The sequence below is a fragment of the Hippoglossus hippoglossus genome, chromosome 6 (assembly GCF_009819705.1).
Source record: "Hippoglossus hippoglossus isolate fHipHip1 chromosome 6, fHipHip1.pri, whole genome shotgun sequence".
Classification (NCBI taxonomy): Eukaryota; Metazoa; Chordata; class Actinopteri; order Pleuronectiformes; family Pleuronectidae; genus Hippoglossus; species Hippoglossus hippoglossus.
This window is the reverse complement of record NC_047156.1, coordinates 250,012-275,000: the sequence shown is the minus strand read 5'-3', so window position 1 is coordinate 275,000 and position 24,989 is coordinate 250,012. Positions and strand designations below refer to the sequence as shown.

The 24,989-nt window shown below is 43.4% G+C and overlaps 3 protein-coding genes and 1 long non-coding RNA gene across 10 annotated transcripts in view; 2 read left to right on the top strand and 2 right to left on the bottom strand.

The window, feature by feature from the left end:
- The window catches only part of LOC117762640 (transcription initiation factor TFIID subunit 4-like), a 17,207-nt gene extending 15,381 nt beyond the window's left edge, over positions 1-1,826 (top strand). For all 4 annotated transcript variants that reach the window (XM_034587126.1, XM_034587125.1, XM_034587124.1 and 1 more), the window contains exon 15: positions 1-1,826. This exon is cut by the window's left edge and continues 422 nt beyond it. The gene's annotated coding sequence lies outside the window, so the exon portion shown is untranslated.
- Positions 1,827-3,411: 1,585 nt separating this feature from the next.
- Positions 3,412-8,805, bottom strand: tph2 (tryptophan hydroxylase 2 (tryptophan 5-monooxygenase)). Its single transcript, XM_034587142.1, is given in 14 exon segments — positions 3,412-3,631; positions 3,634-3,654; positions 3,657-3,727; positions 4,059-4,192; positions 4,658-4,693; positions 4,696-4,755; positions 5,033-5,159; positions 5,262-5,397; positions 5,652-5,848; positions 6,371-6,438; positions 6,674-6,774; positions 7,664-7,844; positions 8,257-8,388; positions 8,551-8,805. Coding segments are annotated over 14 exon segments (1,491 nt in total). The 5' UTR covers positions 8,701-8,805; the 3' UTR covers positions 3,412-3,554.
- A 4,559-nt stretch (positions 8,806-13,364) lies between these two features.
- Positions 13,365-20,791, top strand: LOC117762660. The gene is made up of 4 exons (XR_004614033.1): positions 13,365-13,521; positions 16,887-16,893; positions 20,486-20,488; positions 20,778-20,791. It is a non-coding gene; the product is annotated as an uncharacterized LOC117762660 (long non-coding RNA).
- tbc1d15 (TBC1 domain family, member 15) lies at positions 13,609-24,593 on the bottom strand. 4 transcript variants are annotated; one of them, XR_004614031.1, is made up of 18 exons: positions 24,443-24,592; positions 22,650-22,751; positions 22,118-22,192; positions 21,247-21,388; positions 20,673-20,880; positions 19,613-19,715; positions 19,335-19,529; positions 17,535-17,663; positions 17,327-17,430; positions 16,445-16,539; positions 16,209-16,325; positions 15,985-16,085; positions 15,758-15,857; positions 15,478-15,575; positions 15,275-15,391; positions 14,890-14,976; positions 14,345-14,620; positions 13,609-14,281 (listed from the first exon to the last, which is right to left on the bottom strand). XR_004614031.1 is itself a non-coding variant. In XM_034587137.1 (17 exons), the coding sequence occupies exons 1-17, from the start codon at positions 24,464-24,466 to the stop codon at positions 14,432-14,434; spliced, it is 1,983 nt and encodes a 660-aa protein (XP_034443028.1). In that variant the 5' UTR covers positions 24,467-24,593; the 3' UTR covers positions 13,609-14,431. The 4 variants fall into 4 exon arrangements, 2 of the variants coding, with proteins under 2 accessions (XP_034443028.1, XP_034443027.1); XM_034587137.1 differs by having other exon boundaries at positions 13,609-14,620; positions 19,335-19,526; positions 24,443-24,593; XM_034587136.1 differs by having other exon boundaries at positions 13,609-14,620.
- Positions 24,594-24,989: the final 396 nt, after the last annotated feature.

The window sequence follows — 24,989 nt, the reverse complement described above, 5'->3', positions numbered from 1 at the left end:
GACGCAGCGATCGCTGTGTTTATGGCGCAGATCAACAAACCAGAGCTGGAGTCACTGGTTCATCTCGTCTCTGAATCAAGAGTCGGAGGCTGACGACGGTTTTAACGGATGTGACCTGAACACAACAGCTGAATGAGAACGCTGCAGCTCCATGGATTGATATGTGAAACATCAGAAATGTCTGGTATCAGACTAAAAACATGAATGAATGAAGAGGTGCAGCTCTGCTCTGATTGGATGATGCCTCACAGACTCTGTCAGGACGACTTGTTATTGGTCAACGGTGAATATGCAGAGGTCAAAGTTTGCGAGGACGAACCTGACGTGATCAGTTCTGGTGTGATCAGGTCTTTAGACAGATTTTTAAACTTTTTTTATTCCTCGTCTCCACATCTACTTCCTGGTCCCTACATTACCCACAGTGCAACTGGTCTGTTAGTGGCAGCTGACGTATCCTGGGGGGATCGTTCCCCCAAGATGGTTCTTTCCTCTGATTGGTACAAACTGTGGTTCAGTGAACGTAGCCTCTTCACACCTGGAAACACAGAGGAGGAAAACACCTGGAGCTGAACATATGACCAGGTCCCGATGTGACGTCACCGTGATGTCATAATTCCGTCACCTGGGATATTAACACATGGACTCTACCGATGCGGAGACGACATCTAATCTAAATCTCTCCCAACGTTTCAGATCCTGTGTGGTGGTCGTTTTGAACGCCGCGCTGATCAATCAGCTTGTTTTTAACCTTTTCAGATGATGGTAGGTCACATGTTCACTGGTCAAATTGGTGAGATGCCGTCGTACCAACAGTTATTTTAATGTTTGTGTGGACACTCGACCTTAAGGGAGCAGTTCAACATTATTTCGTCTTGTTCACGTCTCTGCAGAACAAATGTTTCTCAAACTGTTTCCTGTCTCCAGTCTTTATGCCAAGCTAAGCTAGCTGTCTCTTGTCTTTATGTTAGCTAGCTGTTTGCTCACAGTTCCACACTGTGCTAAGATAAGCTAGCTGTTTACTCTTGTTTTCAGACTTAATGCTAAGCTAGCTATTTCCTCCCTAGCTTTATATTAGGACATGAACGTGAACGTGTCTCGAAGAAACAGGAAGTTAACGTAAATGTTGAACTGTTCGTTTAAGTCAAATGATTGACAGTTTGGTCGCAGGAAGTGGGTTCTTCTCCTAACAGGAAACAGACTCAGGCTACGTTCAGGAAGATGAACAACATCAAACTTCACCTCAGACGTTCTTCCTCCTCCTCCTCCTCTTCCTCTGGGGTCACGTGTGATTTAATTTTTATCTCGTCTCTGTTTTAACCACATGGTGACATGGTACATCGGTGTTACCATAGAAACAGACCCACGGTTCAGTATGGCGTTGAATGAATCATGTGACATGTAGTGAACCAATCAGAGCTCCAGGTGGTGTGTTGATGAGTGTCAGCGTGGACACGATGTGACGTTCAAGCCACGTGGACACTCGGCAGGAACGCGACACTTCAACCCCGAACTGTTAATGAATTTGTAGCTGACGATGCAGTTTGTGAATAAAGTTTTAAAGGGGGCGTGTCCGTGGAAGGTTTTTAACGCTTTAAATGTCTTTTGGTTTCTTTGGTCTGTGTCGTGAATTGTTGGAACTGAAGCTGTGTGTTCTGTACGTCACTGTCGTCACGGCAACACACTAACCCGTCTGTTGGAAGGAGAATTTTTGTGAGTATTTATATTTCCTACATTCTGTACTCGATCCTGACGCATTTCAGGAAATGCAATTTTACAGTCATTTGTACCTTTGCAAAAAAAATTAAATAAAGAAAATTAAGACTAAGTTTGAGTCAATGTTTTTATCAAGGAAAAGAAACACGTTAAATAATCGTTTGAGAAATATAATCAAATGAGATCATCAGACACTTATTTTCATGTGACAGCTGATCTGTGACATCACCAGCCTGCAAATGAAAAACCTAGGTCAGAGGTCAAAGGGCTCGACTCAGCGTGACGTGCTCACAGCTGCAGATGCAGGATTCATTCCAGATGTTCCTGTTTGATCCAGATCGGGGGGGGGGGGGCCTTGATGCTGAAGCTCGTTTGACACTGCAGGACCTGTGACATCACAGTGACATCATAGCCAACACGTCAGTGACACGTTCAGGTGAAATGTTCACGTCTGTTTTTCTTTAAGAGATGAGGTCACATGTTGCTCTTCGATGTGTTGTCCTGTTTGTCTAATTATAAATAATCTTAAATAGATTTTACCGGTTGTTCAGGTGGCCCTCTGCCTCCCCCTATTGGTTGCATGTGGTTCTGACCTGCTCACGGTTTGTAATGGTCCTTGATTGTGATACTTTAACACTGCTGTGCTTGTGTAGTGTTTTCCTGGGGGGTTGCAGTAGTTTAATCCACTTGTAGTATTGGGTGTTTTTAGTGTGTGGGGGGGGGGCGCTGTTTTAATGAAATTGTACTACTAAGCATGATATATTGAAGTACTGACAGAAGCAGATAAAAGAGGTGGTACACACACACACACACACGCTTGTACAGCTGTCTTAGTGAGGATATTCATTATTCATAACATAATGCATTCCCTAACCCTAACCCTTCCAAACTAAATTCCTAACCCTAAACCTGATTCTAATCCTAAAACCAAGTCTTAACCCCTAAAGAGTCCATTAAGGGGGGGGGGGGGGTCACAAAGTGAGGACCGGCCAAAAGGTCCTCACTCCGTAGGTTGTATGCTCAAACTGGTCCTCACAAAGATAGCTGTACAAGAGCACATTCATACACACACTCACACAAAAAATACACACACACACATTCATACACACATACATATTCATACACACACACTTTCACACACGATCTACTATTTTTATATAAATAAATTGAGTTTGAATAACTATGCATTTAGTTAAAGGGGTGTGTTTACATGTTCTAGGACAGCCGGTCCTTCATCATTTGTGCGTACGCATTGGTCCGAGGAAGTTCTAAATTTGTTCGTACTCTGCGAACAAATTTAGGTACGAACATATTGATGAATCACAGATTCGTGCGTCAAACATTCATACGCACGGTTAAAGCACAGATTTGTACGTACGCACTGTTAGTAAATTAGGCCCAATGTCCGAACTGGTCAGACGTGACTCAAACACTAACTTAAATCTTTGTGTTTGGTCTCCACCTCCAGAGACAAACATCTGGCTCCTTAACATGAAACTATAAACATGTGGAAACATGTATGAACTTGTAGAAACAGTTTGGACGTAATGAAGTTTTCAAGCAGAGAAGGAACATGCTTCACACAACATACATGTCGTCTTTAATGTATCATAGTTTACACACGTGACCAGAAAAACACAACGTGACAGTGACTGTCGTATGACGTGACGTCAGCTTCATACGTGTTGTATGAATCAAGACTCATGTTTGATCACAGGAAGATTATTATGTTCACAGTGTACTACATGTGTGTACTCTGTACTACGTGTGTGTACTGACAGAAGGATAAGTTGGTGTGATGAAAGGCTTCAGCTACATGAGTGCTGTGGACCAATCAGAGATCAGATTCCCATGTAGGTGTTCATCTTGCCCAGAGCGTCGCAGACGGTCGTGAGGTCGCTGCGTAAATCCTGCACCCGTTCTCGATACTGCGTGTGTCCTCAGCAGGTCCATGCTCTGAGTGTGCGGGTTGTAGTACACACAGAACGGCCTCTTGATCGTTTTAGCAAACTCCCTGAGACAAAGGTAGAAATACATACAATCATCAAAACATCAAAGCATCAAATCATTACAATTTGTATTGTCTATATTGTTTAGATTGTCAGTAGCAGTGTGTCAGTAGTTGTCTGTCAGTAGCAGTGTGTCAGTAGTTGTCTGTCAGTAGCAGTGTGTCAGTAGCAGTGTGTCAGCAGTTGTGTGTCAGCAGTTGTCTGTCAGTAGCAGTGTGTCAGTAGTTGTCTGTCAGTAGCAGTGTGTCAGTAGTTGTCTGTCAGTAGCAGTGTGTCAGTACTTGTGTGTCAGCAGTTGTCTGTCAGTAGCAGTGTGTCAGTAGTTGTGGGTTTCACCTCATCTTCTCCTTCGCCTCCTCGAAGCTCTCGGAGACAAAGTAAACGTCCTGGAATGTTGTGATGAGACATTCCTGGTCACATGTCGTCTTCGGGTCGAACGTCTTCACACACGCCTGATCAGACAGAGCATGCTGGGAAAAAACATGTTAGTGTGTGTCTGTGTGTGTTACAGTGTGTGTTACAGTGTGTGTTACAGTGTGTGTTACAGAGTGTGTTACAGAGTGTGTTACAGAGTGTGTTACAGTGTGTGTCTGTGTGTTACAGTGTGTTTCAGTGTGTGTCACAGTGTGTGTCACAGTGTGTGTTACAGTGTGTCTGTGTGTGTCAGTGTGTGTGTCTGTGTGTTACAGTGTGTCAGTGTGTGTCACAGTGTGTGTCACAGTGTGTGTCACAGTGTGTGTTACAGTGTGTCTGTGTGTGTCAGTGTGTGTGTCTGTGTGTTACAGTGTGTCACAGTGTTACAGTGTGTCAGTGTGTGTCACAGTGTCACAGTGTGTCAGTGTGTGTGTCTGTGTGTTACAGTGTGTCAGTGTGTGTCAGTGTGTCACAGTGTTACAGTGTGTCAGTGTGTGTCAGTGTGTGTGTCTGTGTGTTACCCTCAGCTCTCCTATAGACGACAGTAGCCCCGCCCCCGTACGCTCGCAGCTTCTTTGTCTTGTTTGCAGAGTCCAAACTCAATAGTAAAGAAATAACACTGTAAAAAATGCAGCACAGTGTCGTCATGGTAACTTTTAGTTTTTTTAACCGTTTCAAAAAATGACAAACAGACTCACAACTGACACAAAAGGGGAAATACACTTTTAATACTCAGTGTGGCCTGTAGAGGCCACTATCACAGACTGTTGAAGTAATAGAGTTCATCCAGGAAAATAAAATAATGAAGTGATATTGTGACAGAAGTATGTGGACACAGTACAACTACGTGTGTCCAGTAGAAGTACACGTGTACTATTACATGCAGTATTACTCACGGTGGCCAGTTTCTGGACGTCCTGGTCGGAGGCTCCCAGAGACGCTAACCCGATCTCCTGAGAGAACTGAGCGAACTTGGGGTCGGCCAAAAGAGGAACGTGACCCAGCAGCTCGTGACACGTGTCCCTGGAACCACAACATACATGTTACAGGTGTGTGTGTGTGTGTGTGTGTGTGTGTGTGTGTGTGTGTGTGTGTGTGTGTGTGTGTGTGTGTGTGTGAACTCACGGTTCAGGTGTGTACAGTGGGTCAGTACTGTGACGAACATACTGAGTACAGTTAAATACTCGGTACGCTAAAGCAGCCAGAAAATCTCTTGGAGACAAATAACCTGCGACAGGACGAACTGTGAATCCAGAACACTCTACACACACACAGACACACACACACACACACACACACACACACACACACACACACACACACACACAGTTTGAATACTTCATTCAACAGAACATCATCATCAGAAAGAAATAATAATAATAAAAAGAAGCAGAGTATTATAATAATGATAACAGTAGTAATAATAATAACAACAATAATAATAACATACTAATATTACTAATAGCAATAATAATTAATAAGAACAATAATAAGAATAATAAAAGGAAGAAGGACCTCTGAGAAAGACGGACACGTCCTCCAGCTGTGGGATGTTGTCCTCTCTGTAGCCACAGTGTTTGATGAGCAGGGGCAGGTTCTCCAGATGTTCTCTGCAGGCGTGAGTCGGGTACAGTTTGCTCAGTTCTCTGAACACCACCCCCCACGTCTTGATCTCCTCAGGGGTGTACTCGATACGAGGGATGGGCTGTCCGCTGAGGGTGGAGACACACAATCAACCTAATATCTGATTTATATTAAATGTTTTCAATGGTCCCGTCATGAGACCTCTTGAAACATCTTAACATACATGTTAACTCCTTTAAATGCTAACACGTTAAAATGTTCAATTATTTATATGTTCAAACGCTGAAATGATATTTAAAGTCGGTTTGGATAAAAGCTTCAGTTAAATGATGTGTAATGTAAAAATGTAAACAAGGTCAAAATGTTAACACATCTTACAACATCAAGCCGTAAAGACATTAAATCTTTAAAAGGTTAAAACATTAAAAGGTTAAAATGTTAAAACTTTAAAAGGTTATAATATTAAAATGTTAAAAAATTAACCTTCCCCTGTTAAAATGTCACAACTTTGAAATCTAAGACGTTAAAACATGAAATATTAGAAAAGTGTTGTGAAAAGGTTAAAACTTAAAATGTTAACATATTAAATGTTAAAACGTTATCATGTTTCTCAAGGTTTTCATCAGAGATCAGGAAACGATGATACTTACAATTTGTAATTCATGGCCACTTCCACAAAGTATTTCCTCCGCAGGCGATAAACGTTATCTTTAAAACCCTGAGAGAACACGAGAGGTCGGTTTCATATAGTTTCAATATATCAATAAAACTTTATTTCATTTATATAGACTCCATTTATACTTTATGTGTATATTTGTTAGAAGTTGATTAATAACCAACAAATCTCAAATATTTAGGATACGATGCCACCAGATGATTGATGTCATCCATGATCACTGTTAGTTATAAATCTCACTCTCTCTCTATATATATCTTCTTCTGTGGTAACTTACAGGATGGTCAGCATCCAGCTCGGATCCGTACATCAACACTCTGTGACAACACTGATCCAGATCTGAGATCTTCATCGGGAACCAGGGAACCTCGTCTTCCTCTGAGCAGAGACAACTTCCTGTTAGCAACAACTTCCTGTTCGCATCTCACAACAACAACCATCTGATGATGATTCATTCATTTGTATTTATTTAGAACATGTAAACAAAACAAAGAGGAATTATACAAACAAGTAAAAAATAACTTATTTCATCGCCATAAGTCAATCACTTATAATTATCTTAACCATATATCATAAATATCTTCTTTACCTCTGCTCTATGTTGTATATATATAAATACATTTAATAATTAATAATATTACTATATAAATAATAAAAATGAGGATATATATATATATAAATGTTTATACATATATACAAACTCATAAACCTACATTCCCAAAATCCAATATAAACAAATTTGCTTTGTTATAAATATCAAACGGAGAGCAACAACATATATTTGTTCTTTATTTTAAACCTATGATGTGACATTGTTTTAACTCCACATTCGAACTATTACTTCAGATACAAAAAGTTCTTTGGTTGTTCGGATACTTTGAGTTTTAAAATTAAAGCTATCATTATGATTGACAGGATAACATATATACTCCATATTCCTTTTATATTGTTTCTATTATCACCTAATATGTTCTTATATTATTTCTTACGTGTCCTTATGAGTTAAATTATTTTGATATTTTCTGCCTCTGTTGTTCTAGTTTATTTGACTTTTCTGTTATATTCTTTAAATGATGATCACTGCAGCCAACAGGAGGGGGCGCTCTCACACAGGAACACACTGATAACACACATGATTCAAACCTGTTTCACTGGGACACGTGATGAGAGCAGAGGGGGCTGATGGGAGATGTGCACGTGTGATGGGAGATGTGCACGTGTGATGGGAGATGTGCACGTGTGATGGGAGATGTGCACGTGTTCGAACCTGCTTCAGTCGACCACGCGTGTGCAGCCGTGTTGAAGGAGATGACGTTGACGTGATCTTTGAGAAGTTCCACAAGTTCGTTAAACTCCTTCTTGCTGCAGCTGCAGTCAGCGAAGATCTCAACCTCGTTAGCTCGCTTAGACCTCCTCGACTCTATGTGCTGCAAGTTCACTCGCTTCTCCTGCAGGAGGAGGAGGAAGAAGGGGAGCAGAAAGAAGAGGAGGAGGAGGAGGGGGGCGGGGCAGGAGGAGGTAGAAGAGGAGGAGGAGGAGGGAGTTGGAGGAGGTAGAAGACTCCTCAGAGACTTGAACAATCCACACTAGCTCTACGGATCCTCTAAGAACATGATGTCATGGTTCAAAGGAAGGGATTGGTCAGTGGGCGGAGCTTTATACTGTTTGATCTCTTATCTCCAACTTAACCTGGAGCAGGTCAGCTGTTCAGCACAAGTTACCGTGGTGATTTACCTGATAACAAGGGAACGAGCTTCGTAGGACTGAAAACTCTTAAACCTGAAGTTACCTGATGACCACAAATCCTGCTTCATAGTTCAGAGACCTGGATCTGGTTCTGGATCTTTGTCTGTATCTCACCTGGAAGAGTCTCAGAGCTTTGACCAAACATCCGACCTCGTTCTTTAGAGAAAACACCACAGCTGTTTTTTCTGAGGCTCCGCCCTCTTTTTCCGGCTTCTCGTTGATTGGACAGAAAGACGGACGACGAGACTGGAACAAAGAGTTAAAATGTTTTTATACAAACACTCAACATTTTGGAAACAAGGAACTGATGAAAACAAAGAAGATGATGATGAAGATGGTGATGATGAAAAGATGAAGAAGATGATGGTGACGAAGAAGATGATGAAGATCAGCAGTGCCTCCTCTCACCATCTGCCCCCCCGTGTGTCGGAGCTGCTGCTGGTCAAACATGGCCGAGTCCAGAGACATCCCCCTCCTGGTCCAGTACTTGCTGGAGAACATCATCATGGCAGGTTGCATTCTGGGAACTGGCTCCTTCATCACATGGGACGAGGCCATGGGGAACCAGTGGGTGTAGGAGTACCAGGGCTCCAGACTGACGGCTGACTGCTGCTGCTACAACAACCACCACCTTAACCACCACACTGAGGCTGACACCACCACACGCCCCCTCTTATACTGACTGACAGGCTCCTCCCTCACAACTCTGACGTTCACCTCCTTCTGCAGGGGGAGGAGGAGGAGGAGGAAACAGGAGGAGGAGGATATTATAAAACTTATAAAACTGTTCATTTTATAAGTGATTGTGACGCAGTTCACCTGCTTTGGTTTTTATATCAATCAGTCAAATGTTATTAGTCTCATATTCCCAGTTTGTCTCATAGACGTTAACAAGGAGCAACTTCCTCTGTTCTTAACTCAACAAGAGTCAAACAGAAACTTAGTGATCAGTGAATAAAGCTCAGTCCCATGTGAGGATCCTCTCCCAGGACACAAGTCCAACAGATGCTGATGGAACTGAACACATCAACACAACAACACATCAACACAACAACACATCAACACAACAACAGGATTCACTACATGAGAAGAACCAGTTTGTAACTTCATGTTTCAAGTGTTTCTACAGAATGTCTGATGGAGATGAAGGAGCAGATGAACTGAGGACTTCCTCTCAGTGATGGTAGAAGATGTGAGGAGACTTGTTGTGTGCTATAGAAACTTCTGCAGACTGAGGGTAGTTACAGAAGATCAGTGGCAGCAGTTTTCTAACAATAGGAAACATTAACATCAGTATCATAAAGGAAGGGTTAGGGTCCGAGCACAGACCCCTGAGGAACACCGTGTTTAACTTTGGTGCGCACAGATGAGTTATTAATTTGCACAAATTGGAATTGATCTGATAAAACAGGATTTAAACCAGTTTAGGGCGGTTCCTTTAATGCTAATGAACTGTTCTAGTCTCTGTAATAAAATGTGATGGTCAATAGTGTTGAATGCTGCACTGAGATCTAACAGGACGAGGACAGACACAAACATCTGGAGCTATTAGAAGATCATTAGTGACTTTAACCAGGACTGTCTCCGTGCTGTGATTGGCTCTAAACCCCAACTGAAAGTCTTCACATTACTTTCCTGGAGAAACTCTCACAGCTGATTGGCTACAACCTTCTCAGGAGTTTAGACAGGAAGGGGAGGTTGGATATCGGTCTGTAGTTGAAAACCTCCGGGTCCAGGGTGGTTGTTTGAGAAGGGGTTTGATTACAGCTAGTTTAAAGGACTGTGGTACATCCTGATGATAATGACATATTGATTGTATTCAGTGTACTTTTTATTAAGGGCAGAATTTCTCTAAGTAACTTTGTGGGAATGAGGGTTTAGAAGATGAGATTAGCTGATCAAGGATGATGAGAGAGAAGCTGTCTTAATAAATAACAGGATTCTCAGCTGAGAATTCTGTGCTTGATGATGTATTAGTGCCAACTGAGGGCAGGAGATGGTAGATTTTATTTCTAACAGTTACAATTTTATCGTTAAAGAAGTTCATAAAGATGTTGCTGTTCGGGGATGGAGGAATACTGGTTTATGTACAGATATTATGTACATAATATGCATATATATGTACATATTATGTACATATACTTCTTCATGGCATCGTATTCGTGATGTCATCTTTGTGGCGTCGTCTTCGATTCCTCTCTGGAGCAGAGTGAATGACAGTCAGGCCTGCGTCCTCACAAAGCCGCCTCCTCTTCAATAAACTCAGAGAGATGGTTGGATGATAAGTGGCGAGTGGCGGCGAGCTATCAGCCGTGTGCTGAGACAATTTCCTGCAGCACAGGAAATGAAAGAGCAGCGAGGCGGCAGCAGAGCTGCAGCTGCTTTGTTGTGACTCTGATGCAGCTTTATGAGCAGATTTCAGGTGATACCTGTGTCCGTCTCAGGCGCCTTCAACGCCACACATCAAAGAAGCTGGGGGGGGGGGGGCTGTCGTGACATTTAGAGGAACGTGATCAACGTGATGAACAGCCACTTCAGCTGCTGTGACATTTCTGAATCATAAACATGTTTCATATGTTGGTGAAGCTGATGTCACTGTGGCCTGATGATGGTACAACCACACAAGTCGTCTGTGGTGACCCCCTCAACCTCCATTGTCATGGTTACAGGCTGCTCCATCAACAGTCTGCTTTAAAACAAACTGTTTTAACAAATCATTAGTCTTGGTTACGTGTGTGTGCATGGGGAGGGAGGTGCGGTGGAGGTACTGTGGTTGCTTCCTGTTGTTTTTTCCCATGGTTGTTTCCCGTTGTTGTTATCTCGTGGTTGCTTCCCGTTGTTTCCCGTGTTTAATTCTTGTTTTTGTTTCCCGTGGTTGCTTCCTGTTGATGTTTCCCGTTGTTCTTTCCTGTAGTTTCCCGTGGTTGCTTCCTGTGGTTGTTTCTCATGGTTGCTTCCTGTTGTTTTCCGTGGTTGCTTCCTGTTGTTTCCTGTGGTTGTTTCCCGTGGTAGCTTCCTGTTGTTTGCCGTGGTTGTTTCCTGTTGTTTCCTGTGGTTGTTTCCTGTGGTTGTTTCCTGTTGTTTCCTGTGGTTGTTTCCTGTGGTTGTTTACTGTTGTTTCCTGTGGTTGTTTCCTGTGGTTGTTTCCTGTTGTTTCCTGTGGTTGTTTCCTGTGGTTGTTTACTGTTGTTTCCTGTGGTTGTTTCCTGTGGTTGTTTCCTGTTGTTTCCTGTGGTTGTTTCCTGTTGTTTCCTGTGGTTGTTTCCTGTTGTTTCCTCTGGTTGCATCCTGCTGTGGTTTCCCGTGTTTAATTCTTGTTTCCCACGTTTGCTTCCTGTTGTTGTTTTCAGTGGTTGCTTCCTGTTGTTGTTTCCCGTGGTTGTTTCCTGTTGTTTCCCGTGGTTGCTTCCTGTTGTTTCCCGTGTTTAATTCTTGTTTTTGTTTCCCATGGTTGCTTCCTGTTGTTGTTTTCAGTGGTTTCTTCCTGTTGTTGTTTCCCGTGGTTGCTTCCTGTTGTTGTTTCCCGTGGTTGCTTCCTGTTGTTGTTATCTCGTGGTTGCTTCCTGTTGTTTTTTTCCCGTGGTTGCTTCCTGTTGTTGTTTCCCGTGGTTGCTTCCTGTTGTTTTTTTCCCGTGGTTGCTTCCTGTTGTTATCTCGTGGTTGCTTCCTGTTGTTTTTTTCCTGTGGTTGCTTCCTGTTGTTGTTTCCCGTGGTTGCTTCCTGTTGTTTTTTTCCCGTGGTTGCTTCCTGTTGTTGTTTCCCGTGGTTGCTTCCTGTTGTTGTTTCCCGTGGTTGCTTCCTGTTGTTGTTTCCCGTGGTTGCTTCCTGTTGTTTCCCGTGGTTGCTTCCTGGTTTTTTTCCTGTGGTTGCTTCCTGTTGTTTCCCGTGGTTGCTTCCTGTTGTTGTTTCCCGTGGTTGCTTCCTGTTGTTGTTTCCCGTGGTTGCTTCCTGTTGTTTCCCGTGGTTGCTTCCTGTTGTTTTTCCTGTGGTTGCTTCCTGTTGTTTCCCGTGGTTGCTTCCTGTTGTTTCCCGTGGTTGCTTCCTGGTTTTTTTCCTGTGGTTGCTTCCTGTTGTTTCCCGTGGTTGCTTCCTGTTGTTTTTTTCCTGTGGTTGCTTCCTGTTGTTTCCCGTGGTTGTCTCCTGTTATTTCTTGATGTTGTGTCCTTTTGAAAACCAGGAAGGAGGAGGACGCATCCTTTTAAACATCAAACATCCATGCAGAAAAGATCATCTTTTTTTAACCAACTTTATTGATATATGTACAGTGACACATGGGGGGGGGGGGGTTAAATACAAATATGTGACCTTGATTGTTCAGCTGTTGATGTCATCATGTTTATTCATCAAATCTAAACAGTTCATAAAGTTGTTATCACAGTTAAAGTGACAGTAGTTACTTCTGAGGTTCCTCAGGGTTTTGTTCTGGATCCTTTGTTTTAAGCGACCAGCTGTCAACATCAGTCACATGAGCGAGCATCATAACATGCTCTTATTTATCTCAGCGTTTGGTCGCCACATGTTCATCAGCTGCTCTGAGTCTGATTTAGGCTTTTATTCTGAAAACACTCACCCAAGCAGGAAATGAGCTGCTAAAATATAACTAACTTTAACTGATTCTCATACAATGATCCATTGATCATATAAATGTATTTATCAGGTCAAAAAATCAGATACCTGAAATTCTGAAATCATTTTATTGCTCAGATTTCGATCCATTACATCAAACTAGCTGAAATCACAAATTTAAACCTGAAAAAAAAAACAAAGCCGTCACAATCAAATCAAAGATTTATCAGTTTCACACTCTGATCATTGAACAAACTTTATATTTTCACTTTGTTTCAATAAAGACGACTGGCTTAAAGCGACACTTTTAGGAAACATTTATTTTGTTACTGGAGATGTCACGTTACCGAGATGTTACCACCTCTTGTTACCACGGTAACCACATGTGTTCCTTTAGTACTAAGAACACACAGAGACGTCTGATATCACTACCAGTAAAAGAACAGATTATTTCCCACAATGCCTCAGTGTTCCTGTAAGTAAATATATGAGCTGGTTCAGTTCACATCACACACACAAGTCTGATTGGTCGGTTCAGCACAGCGGCCGTTCACACCTGGTATTAACATGTGGTATTAACATGATCCGATCACAGCTCTAAGTTCAGGTGTGGACACACTCAGATCAGATATAGACCTGATCCCTCCAGACCACATTCAGAGTCTGAGCCACGTGACCACGTTCTGTTATCAGTGTGAACCTGAGTCCGTCCTGGGACACATGAAGGACGTCCTGGGACACATGAAGGACGTCCTGGGACACATGAAGGACGTCCTGGGACACATGAAGGACGTCCTGGGACACATGAAGGACGTCTCTGAGCCTCAGTTTCACTACGAATCAAACATATTGTTTCTCTTCTCTTTGATTTGTTTGTATCCAACGACACATCAACACTGATCAGCTGATAATGATCCATAGTTTATTAAACAGGTCACATCTTTGTTCAGATTCACACTCTGCTGACTCGTCAAACAGACGTGTTTGTACTTCTTAGTGAGGACACTCAATGACATAACACATTCCCTAACCATCACAACTAAACTCTAAAACCAAGTCTTAACCCTCAAACAGTCCTTTGAAGAAGTGAGGACCAGACTAAATGTCCTCACTCTGTGGGTCTATGCTTAAAATGGTCCTCACAAAGGTATAAGTACAGGAACACACTGGATCTAAACAACACAAATAACGTGTTCATTTGCATTTAGAGCAGGAAGTGAGATCAAAGGAGATGCATAACATGTTAATACCAGGTGTGAACGGGGCGAGAGGGCGAGAGAGAGAGAGAGAGAGAGAGAGACAGAGAGACAGAGAGACAGAGAGACAGAGAGACAGGTTCTGTGTTCGTATCTTTCCAATGAAACAAGATTTTACTGATTATAAATCAATATAAAATCAATGAACAGTGTTGACTCTGATCATCAGAGTCTGTGAAACAGAGTAAAAATACTTTGATTCTTGATGAGCTGTTGAGGTCAGAGGTCGGATCACACAAGTGTCTGATCTCAGGCGAGTCCTCCATGTTTCACACCTAAACTCTTGAGATGACACCAGCAGGTGTGAAAAGCCCCCCCCCCCCTCTATAAAAATCAGGAGGAATAACTGAGCGACTGTTTGAGACACTCAGGTAGAACATGGTAGAAAAATAAGCTTCTGAATCATTTTAAATCCTTGAACATTCTGAAGGGGGCGTTGCTGATGCTGAATCAGTCTCTGCTGTTAACTACGATATAAAGGCCACTTTGCAGCTGTTGTGAGAGCTCGTCTCTCGCAGGTGTGTGTGGAGGGTGGAGCAGGCGTCCTGGCGCTGCGCCGCTCTGGAAACCGCAGGAGGAGGAGCAGCGTTCGTCGGGTCAGAGCCACTGACGTTCGCCTCAAAGCCCAGAATGTTTCTGACCGAGTCGGGTAAGTCCTGTGGACGACAGACGGCAGATGATTGGTTGGAAGAAAACTACAGGTGAAGCGATGAGGACACGTCTCAGGTGTAAAGAACAGAAAAACACATTCTATCAAATATTATGTTATATCTTCTCTACTCTATATATTCCACAAGATAGACATGATAAACACGTGCAGCACATCTGGTGGTTGGTTGTTCTGGTCAGAGGAACCTGAAGCTATTTGATTTCTGATGATGTGGATCAGTTTCCTATGGATGGATGTATTGACCAGAGACTGTACCTTACAGCTCCTCATCTGCAGACTGATGCCCTCGGCTTTCTGAAGAATCTCTTCAATGTCCAGCTTCATTGAAAGTTCGTTAATGTGCTGGAAGACAAAAAACACACAAAGGTTTGTTTGTTTCTCTGCTGTCAAAGTGTTGGACAGAGCAGGAGTCGCTGAATCATCTGATCCAGATGTTTCAAATGTTTCAAACATCTGGAGCATCATCAGTGAACGCAGCACCAGTAGGACCAGAAGGTTCTAATGTACAGGCATGAGACATCTGTGCTGCTCCCTTCTGGACAACACTCCTCGCTGCGTCTGTGTCAAGTTTTATAGGACAATGAAAAATAATGAATTTGATTCTGATCTGATTCATTTGAACTGATCAGTGGGTGTGTACCTTGAGGATTTCATTGAAGCCGTACTTCTCCTCCATGATCTTCTGTTTCTCGGAGTCCAGGATGGCACAGCAGACGAGCAGGTGGAAGTTTTGACAGGGCAGACCCGTCCACATCACCTGAGGACAACAGTCAAATCAGGTCGGTCACCAGGTAACCACCCATCCAAACATTGTTTAAAAACCAAACATGAAGTCTGACTGACCTCCCACAGCCGCAGGACGTCCTGGAAACTGAGCTCCCGCTTAAATCTGATCAACAACCAGCGGAAACAGAAATACAGGTAACCTGAGTCCTGACACTCTGAAACACACACAGTGACATCATCACTCTTCAGCTTCTGAATCTTCACAATAAAAGGTTGTTTTTCATTTTTATCACAAACTCTTCTTTTTAAGGTCAAGTTTCCCATAAACTTACAGCTAGCTTAGCATACAGACTTTAGCATAGACTGTGAACAGATAGACAGAAGGTCTGTTTCATACCGAGGTAATTCCAGAAAGACAAGTCCAACAGTCTGAGCAGAGAACTGAGCTGAAGCAGCTGCGTCTTCATGCCCTGCATCTGCTCCTCAAAGTTCTGATGCTGCACACACAGACACACACAGAGAAAGACACACGCACACATACATATACACACACACATACACACGGTTAACACATGTCCTGTGGGTCACACACTTTCACAATAAAGGTTGATGATGCTTCTCTACCATTTGATCCATGAAGGAGACAAAACACCAGAAGGCGTCGACCTCGTTCTCCATCACAAAGAGAATCGGGGAGAGCAGGTCACTCATCCCCTGAACGTAACCTGACAGAACGTGACAGAACGTTTAAAACACACTTTACTAATGTTCCCTCTGTTTTCCCTGAATGTTCCCTCAGTGTTCCACAGGAGGTGCTGCTGGTAACACAGGTGGAAGATCGTTCTCACCGAGGTCGAAGTCGTACATGCAGTACGTCATCAGGATGTCGTTGAGGAGTACCAGGCCGGGGTTATCGATGCCCTCGTAGAACCTGTTGGTTCTGTCGGTTCTGTTCACGTCTTTCTCTAAAAAGAGAAATGACAGAGACATCTCACAGTACGACTGTGTCCAAACTCAACAACTTTTCAGTTTTCAGTTTCTTGTTTCCGGGCTGCAGAAGAAAGATGAAAAGACAAAGACTCACCGATCAGACTCCTGTAGTCTCTGAGTCTGGAGTTCCTCCTCTCCTGCTCCTCACTGACCGACTTCCACTGCAGCTTCATCCTGAAGTATTCGTCACTGTCAACGTCACAACAACAGTCTGTTAATGACCTCAGCACCATGACAACCACACCACAACACTCAGAGGCCTGTACTACGAAGCAGGATTTGTGGTTATCAGGTAACTTCAGGTTAACTTCAGGTTTAATTCAGAGTTTTCAGTTCTACGAAGCTCGTTCACTTGTTATCGGGTAAATCACCACGGTAACTTACACTGAACAGCTGACCTGCTCCAGGTTAAGTTGGAGATAAGAGATCAAACAGTATAAAGCTCCGCCCACTGACCACTCCCTTCCTTTGAACCATGACATCATGTTCTTAGAGGATCTGTGGAGCTGGTGTGGATTGTTCGAGTCTCTGAGGAGGACCAGGGTCTTCAGAGACCCACAAGATCCTTTGAGCTCCTCTGATGAGCTTCTGAAAGATCTAGATTCTCCTCAGAGGATGAACCTCTGTCAGCTGCTGGAGCCCAACAGAACCAGCCTGACCCGTAAAGTGCTCCCAGAACCACAGACTGTCTGCATCTACGCTGCTTCACTGGTGAGAGTTATCCATTTATCAATACTGTTGAGTTTCTATCAATCACATGAACCTCACAGAGGAAAGAAACAATCTTCAAATTGATTGATTGGTATTGATGACAGAAAAAGTGATTAAACAGGAAAACAAAAATCCGGCCGTTTAAGATGTTAGTAGTTTTACTTGATAAATTGTTTAATCGATCATGTTATTTTTATGTGTTGATTCACTACGTAATCAACTAGCTGCTCGTAACTGATGGCAGTGGTGAGTACGCTCATCTTACGTCTTGAGTCTCTGCAGAGCTTTCCTCTCGTCCTGAGTGCTGTTCCAGGGAAAATACCCCAACAGAAACTTCCAGGCCTCCTTCCTCACGGCGTGACACAGCCCCTGCAGGACGACAGAGACAAAGACAGGTGACGACCGGCGACACACACACACATTTAATTATTAATAAAGTTTATCTATAATAATGAATCATCAACTCAACGTGCCCCTTTGAAGATGACTTGTTTGAGGTGAAAGATCCGGATCATCCTCCCCTCTGGGTCCTGGTGTTTGGTCCAGTCCTCCACAGACATCGGCTCGCTCCTCGTAACCAGGGGCCTCGATCCCAGGTCGATCTGACAGGACAGACGGACAGCGTTTCCCTCCAGAATATAAAGACCATCAGTGACTGTATATACAGACCATCAGTGACTGTATATAAAGACGATCAGTGACTGTATATAAAGACCATCAGTGACTGTATATAAAGAGGATCAGTGACTGTATATAAAGACCATCAGTGACTGTATATAAAGAGGATCAGTGACTGTATATAAAGAGGATCAGTGACTGTATATAAAGAGGATCAGTGACTGTATATAAAGATGATCAGTGACTGTATATAAAGATGATCAGTGACTGTATATAAAGAGGATCAGTGACTGTATATAAAGAGGATCAGTGACTGTATATAAAGAGGATCAGTGACTGTATATAAAGAGGATCAGTGACTGTATATAAAGACGATCAGTGACTGTATATAAAGATGATCAGTGACTGTATATAAAGAGGATCAGTGACTGTATATAAAGACCATCAGTGACTGTATATAAAGACGATCAGTGACTGTATATAAAGACCATCAGTGACTGTATATAAAGATGATCAGTGACTGTATATAAAGAGGATCAGTGACTGTATATAAAGAGGATCAGTGACTGTATATAAAGAGGATCAGTGACTGTATATAAAGAGGATCAGTGACTGTATATAAAGATGATCAGTGACTGTATATAAAGACGATCAGTGACAGTATATAAAGAGGATCAGTGACTGTATATAAAGAGGATCAGTGACTGTATATAAAGATGATCAGTGACTGTATATAAAGAGGATCAGTGACTGTATATAAAGAGGATCAGTGACTGTATATAAAGATGATCAGTGACTGTATATAAAGACCATCAGTGACTGTATATAAAGAGGATCAGTGACTGTATATAAAGATGATCAGTGACTGTATATAAAGATGATCAGTGACTGTATATAAAGAGGATCAGTGACTGTATATAAAGAGGATCAGTGACTGTATATAAAGACCATCAGTGACTGTATATAAAGATGATCAGTGACTGTATATAAAGACGATCAGTGACTGTATATAAAGATGATCAGTGACTGTATATAAAGAGGATCAGTGACTGTATATAAAGATCACGACACGTCTCCACTTCCTCCAGAAATGAAGCTAAATATCTCAGATACAAACGCTGCCATCTTGTGGTGATGACGACATTTACAGTCAGAGTCTGTGCAGTAGTAACCGTGGAGTCGTGGTATCAAGGCCCCGCCCACACACGCTTTCTCCCAATCACGAGTCAGTCTCAGCTGTCAATCATCACGTGTCAGCCTGTTTTTATATCATCAAATAACTAATTTTAACAAACTGATCAGAAACACTTGAACAAACATCAGAGAGATAAGAACGACCTGAAATGACAGAAACATCTTTGACAAACATTTATTTAACGTCTACTTTGATTTTTAGTTTGGTCCATGTCCCATCTGCTAACATGGAGGAGGTTTATGACCTCTACTGCAGACAGACACCAGGGGGCGATGGAGAGGCTTTGGCTTCACTTTTGGGAGCCGTCATGTCGTCCATCTTAATTTTTCCGACCAGTTCACTGAATAAACAGTTTGAATGACATTTTTGGATTATATTTGTAAATTTAACTCAAAGGCTGAAATCAGTTTAGAACTTTTGTTCTGCAAAAGTATCATGACAGAGATAACCCTCCTCTCACCCTGGTGATGACCTCGAAGCCTGGCTCCTCCTGCTGGTTGATCTCCAGTCCTGGGATGACTTCACCCAGCAGGTCAGCCACCTCCTCTGGGGGGCGCTGGTGCTGCTCCTCTGTCCCCCGGAAAGCATCAAATATGTAGTTGGTGACTTTGGAGAAGCCGCCCAGCGTGGTCACGTATGGGTCTTTTCTGAACTTCTGCCCGAGACAAAGAGAAAAAGTTAGATCCAAGTCCACAAGGAGGGAAAATGTATGTCAGGGATAAGAGTCACGTTTCTCACGTTAACAAGGCCGAAGTTGTTGTCTTCCAGAAGGTTCTCGAAGGACTGAGACAGAGCCTTGTTTGTCGTGCTGACCAGCAGACACGCATCATCATCTGGAGCGCTACGACACAAAACACATAACATTCACCTGACAACAATCTCAGGTGAAGCTGAACCACGTCAAACTGTGCATGTGGAGTTCATGTGATTCACTGTCGACACATAAACTGCTTTCAGACGTGTGAACACAAATGTCCGCGTCAGAGTCTCCACAGTTTCTGCAGACTTTCTCCACCTGGCCCCCTGGTATAAAGTCTGCAGAAATCAATGCGAGAACACAGCCGGATTCACAGCGAGCAAGTGGAGGGAAGCGAAAATGATGCAAAACAAACTGTAAATATCTCCTGTTGAGTCACACACGTAGAAGACACTCACGAAGGGATCAACAGAGTTTGTGGTGATAAGAGCTGACGCCTATTATCTCCTCAGCAGAATTAATACGTTACTTCCTGCCTCTGTCTGCTGCTCCTCACCTGAATCTTGCAAGTATTTGTCGATGTTGTTAAAGTGTCTGAGCAGAGGATCTACTGCTATGTTGTCCATGTGTGAAAGACAAGCTGCGGAGAAAGTCCGGATCCACTTCTCTGGAGTTCCTTCGCAGGACATGTGAAAACAGCTATAAAAACGTAAAAATCCATGAAGGAGGTTATGTTTCTACTGTGAGTTTGTTTGTGAGCTGGATGAACAGACTTCCTGTCAACCCGGTGGAAGACGTGGTCTGGAATGTTTTAATCTCTTTCTTTAACATTGTGAGATAAAATGTTATTTAACGTTTGTACTTATTTCTCAGAGGATAATTAATGATGAAAACAATTGACTGATATTTATAAGTACGTGTGATTTGGTGCAGATTGAATTCAAAGGACTGATGATGGAGTGAAAAATCTTTTCTTTTCATGAGAACTCAGTGAAAACGACGCAAGTAACGATTCAGATGTAAAAAGAAAAGGTTCAGTCGTCCTCTCTGATCTCTTTTCATCCCATAATGCCTTTCTTTGGCGACGGTCTGCTGACTTACACGCTGAGCAGTGCGAATCTCCCCAAGCTGTCCAGGAACTCTCTGCTGCCACCTTGGTGGAAGTGCAGAGCAGGGAGGGGCGGGGAGGACTCCTTCAGTTTGAAGATGAGGAACGTCCAACCTTCATCCTTCACTGTGATGGAGCTGAGGTCACCGACACTGAAGCTGAACGCACCCCTGCTCCTCTCATTGCTGTGGTTTAGAGAGCCTGACAGACAACGCACAGGGAACAGGAAACACACAGCAACATCAGCATTACTTTCAAAGTAAGAGCACTGAAACAACCTGTCAGCTGTTATTGAGTTCTGTTAAACTGGAAAACCCATAAATATCATTATCTAAATATCAATTTAACAATCCAGCAGTAATCATTCAGTAATCAGTAATCCATCAGTAATAAGATATCATTCAGTAATCAGTAATCCATCAGTAATCAGTAATCCATCAGTAATCCATCAGTAATCAGTAACACGTAGGGTCGGGTACAGGTTTCTTCTGGGGTGAATGTACTGACACAGTTTTCCTATTGACAGGAAACATAAACATCTCCACACACGTGAAGCTGTGAACTCACCTTCTCCGTTGGCGCAGGGTTTCCTCCTGAACGACGCAGCATTGACCATGTCCCACTCCGTCTCGTAGCTCTGCTGAGTTTCCAACTGCTTGTGACACCGCTCCCCCGAACACTGAGCCCACTCCATCACTGAGCTGGAGTCCTGAACAAACACACCTGTCACTCACCTGTCATAAACACACACCTGCTCATCAGGACACATTCACACTGACTAAAGTATGTGGACACATGTTTCACACCTGATCTCAGAGCTGAACTCTGGAGATCACATCACCTGAGACAGGTGAGAACACCTGGTGAGAACGGTGTCTGAGGCTCCACCCACACGTTTCAGTTTGAAAAGTCATCACTGTCTCCATGGTTGTGTTTTAGTCTGAACAGAAACTGAGACTTTAGTAAACAATGACGCAGACGTTCTCTTCCTGATTGGTTCTCATCAGTCACATGACTCGACTACCAGCGGTGAACACAAAGCGTCGCTAACACTTCCTGTCGGTAACAGTTCCACCTCGTTGTCGCTCAGAGAAAAGAAATCCCTGCTCTGACTCTTCACCTTCACTGCTCCTCCTTCAGGAGTTTCTGTTACTAAGCAACCAGCTGCAGAGGAGACAGTCTACTTCCTGTTTACATCACATGACCAGTGGACGTGAACGGTCATGTGACGTGTGTTTTAAAGTGTGTCAGTGTGGACGGAGGTGGATATAGTTTCAAAATGTAAATGTGTCAGTGTTACTGTAGTTTTCCGTCAGTTGGAGCTGCAGCTGTGACGGGTCAGAGGTCATGCAAGAGACGATGATGTAGTAACATGTGACATGTGGGGAGCTGGTTTGACTCAGATTGAAGAAGAAGAAGTTGCTGAGTCATGACAAACCTTTCCAGCACACAGCATGTTGGACGGGTCCACAGCTTCTTCCAACGGTCTGTACTCCACCAAGACGTCTCCATCCTGACAGAGCGGACACACACACAGTGAACATGTTTATGACACATTAATGACATCAACCAAGAGATGAAGCAGTTGATTGATAATAAATAGAACTTTAAAGTCCTCTGATCAGATAATATCAGTTTCTCAGCATCTCAGTCACAAATGTGAAGAACAGATGAGACAGTACTGAGACGAGCTGTGAATTTCAGTCCTACGACCATATGTGATAAATGAACATGTAGGGCTGTGACGGTAACTTTAATACCACGGTCATGTGATGCTTTTTGCGGGATTGAGCTGCTCATTACCGTCATCACCGCAACATTTGTATTTTTTGCTGGTGAAAGTTACAGGAGTGCATATGCACGTTTTTTTCTGGACGAAAATTAGGCGGGGTGGTACTGAGGCGTCGGGGGGGGCCCCAGGCAGAGCGCAGGGAGCCGTCACAGCTCTACGACCACGCGTTGAGTCTCACCTTGTCAACAATTCGAAGTGACCCTGAGACAAGTAAATCCAGCTCGATGGCATCTTCCTCACTGCTGGGATGAATGAAGACGCCTTCATGTTCAGACAGAACCTGTGTGACAGATGTTACATGAAGTTACATTACATGATGTTACATTAAGTTACATTACATCAGTTTTTCCCAGTGTGTATTCTGAACTAATCTAACCTACATAAAAGATCCAATTCAGCGTCACGTTTAACAGCTGAAGATAATTACAGAATACTCAATGACTCGTCCATTGTGGTTCAATGATCGTTATCAATACACAGGGAACTGTCATTGGTCACCAGACAGTGGTCATCGAGCTGGCATGAATCCCTGAGCTCCACAGATTACAGGTTCTCCGGACCGGCAATCAGCCTTTGACGTGGCCTCACAGTCGTAAACCTCAGCTCTCTGACGGAGCCCAAACTTTTCTTAAACTGCAACATCAACAGTCCAAATACTTCAGTGCAGAACCGGTTGCACCAGTCAAACCAACAATTAGCTGTCAGACCAGTGAGATTTATTCTATCTGCTCCAACATGAGCTGCAGGTAGACAGGAGATCCTCCTCCTCCTCCTCCTCCTCATCATCATCACTAACTAGAACATATGTCTCATATGAACACATCACTTCCTTCCACTGAATCCGCAGCAAATCACACTCATAAATACCAGTCTAATTGTTTTCATCATGAATTATTGTCAGAGAAATATGTGAAAATATTAAAAAACCTTTGTCTGACAATGTTAAAGAGATTCATCCTGCTGACGGACACACAGGAGACCCGGACCCTGTTCAGCCATTTGCAGCTGCCACTTGGTTTAAAGCCTCAGATTGATGATCATATTAGTGTGTTTATGTCCAGGATCCTGTTAAAACCTTCAGAGCAGCAGGAAGTGACGCACACGTTGAACATGATATGATCAGAACCAGACCTGAAGTTCAGAACCCGAGGACCAGACCTGAAGTTCAGACCTGAAGTTCAGAACCCGAGGACCAGACCTGAAGTTCAGACCTGAAGTTCAGACCTGATGTTCAGAACCCGAGGACCAGACCTGAAGTTCAGACCTGAAGTTCAGACCTGAAGTTCAGAACCCGAGGACCAGACCTGAAGTCCAGGCCTGAAGTTCAGAGCCTGAGGACCCGACCTGAAGTCCAGACCTGAAGTCCAGACCTGAAGTTCAGAACCTGAGGACCAGACCTGAAGTTCAGACCTGAAGTTCAGAACCTGAGGACCAGACCTGAAGTCCAGACCTGAAGTTCAGAGCCTGAGGACCAGACCTGAAGTTCAGACCTGAAGTTCAGACCTGAAGTTCAGAGCCTGAGGACCAGACCTGAAGTTCAGACCTGAAGTTCAGACCTGAAGTTCAGAACCCGAGGACCAGACCTGAAGTCCAGTCCTGAAGTCCAGTCCTGAGTCTGACAGCTGGACTGTCAGCAGCTTCTGTCCGGTCACGGCTGCACAGACTCGGTGTGACCGTCGGTGGGTTCCGGTGCTGTACAGATGTGACTGTTGTTAAACGGATATTACATCATATCAGTGGCCTGTCAACAACCGTGATTCCGCTGTTAGCTGTTAGCATGTCCGCGGACACTCGGGGTACAGAGGCGGCTGGAGGCGGCAGCTAGCGGCAGACTGCGGCTCCTTGTGTCCGCTGTAGCTTCGGTTAGCACAGTTGCTATCGGTGGATCGTGTGGTGAAGGTGTGTCCGGTGAACCGGCAGCTGTGTCCGGTGAACGGTTCCAGTGAGGGGGAGAGTTACAGAGGTTCTTACCTTCTGCACCGAGTCCGCCGCCATGTTGTCTCCCTGACTCCTGATGACGTCAGCAGCTCACGTGCCTGTCAACGTCCCAAACAAAAGGGACATGTCAGCTTCCGGTACATAGCTCCGCCCACATGTGTATTTTATCATTCACTTTTGTATTAATTTAAACCTTTAAATAAAACTGTATTGAATCAATACTGAATTCAAAGTGTTACTGAAGTAAAGTATTAATTATAAAATATAACGGAAGTGTTCTACTTCATTTAATAATAATAACACTAATAATAATTACTATTGGTATTATTATTGGTGTTATTATTAAGGAGAGGAAGAAGAAGAAGAAGTGGTTTCACGTGTGTGTGTGTGTGTGTGTGTGTGTGTGTGTGTGTGTGTGTGTGTGTGTGTGTGTGTGTCTGTCTCTGTCTCTGTGTGTGTGTGTGTGTGTGTGTGTGTGTGTGTGTGTGTCTGTCTCTGTGTGTGTGTGTGTGTCTGTGTGTCTGTCTGTCTGTCTGTCTGTCTCTGTGTGTGTGTGTGTGTGTGTGTCTGTCTGTGTGTG

Excerpts from the sequence above, each read along its gene's own strand:
- tbc1d15 (XM_034587136.1), bottom strand. The coding sequence starts at position 24,466 with ATGGCGGCGGACTCGGTGCAGAAG. Across the intron at positions 20,881-21,246 it reads ACCCTGCGCCAACGGAGAAG|GCTCTCTAAACCACAGCAAT; the intron begins GTGAGTTCACAG and ends GTTGTCTGTCAG. Across the intron at positions 16,086-16,208 it reads CATGTACGACTTCGACCTCG|GTTACGTTCAGGGGATGAGT; the intron begins GTGAGAACGATC and ends ACGTTCTGTCAG.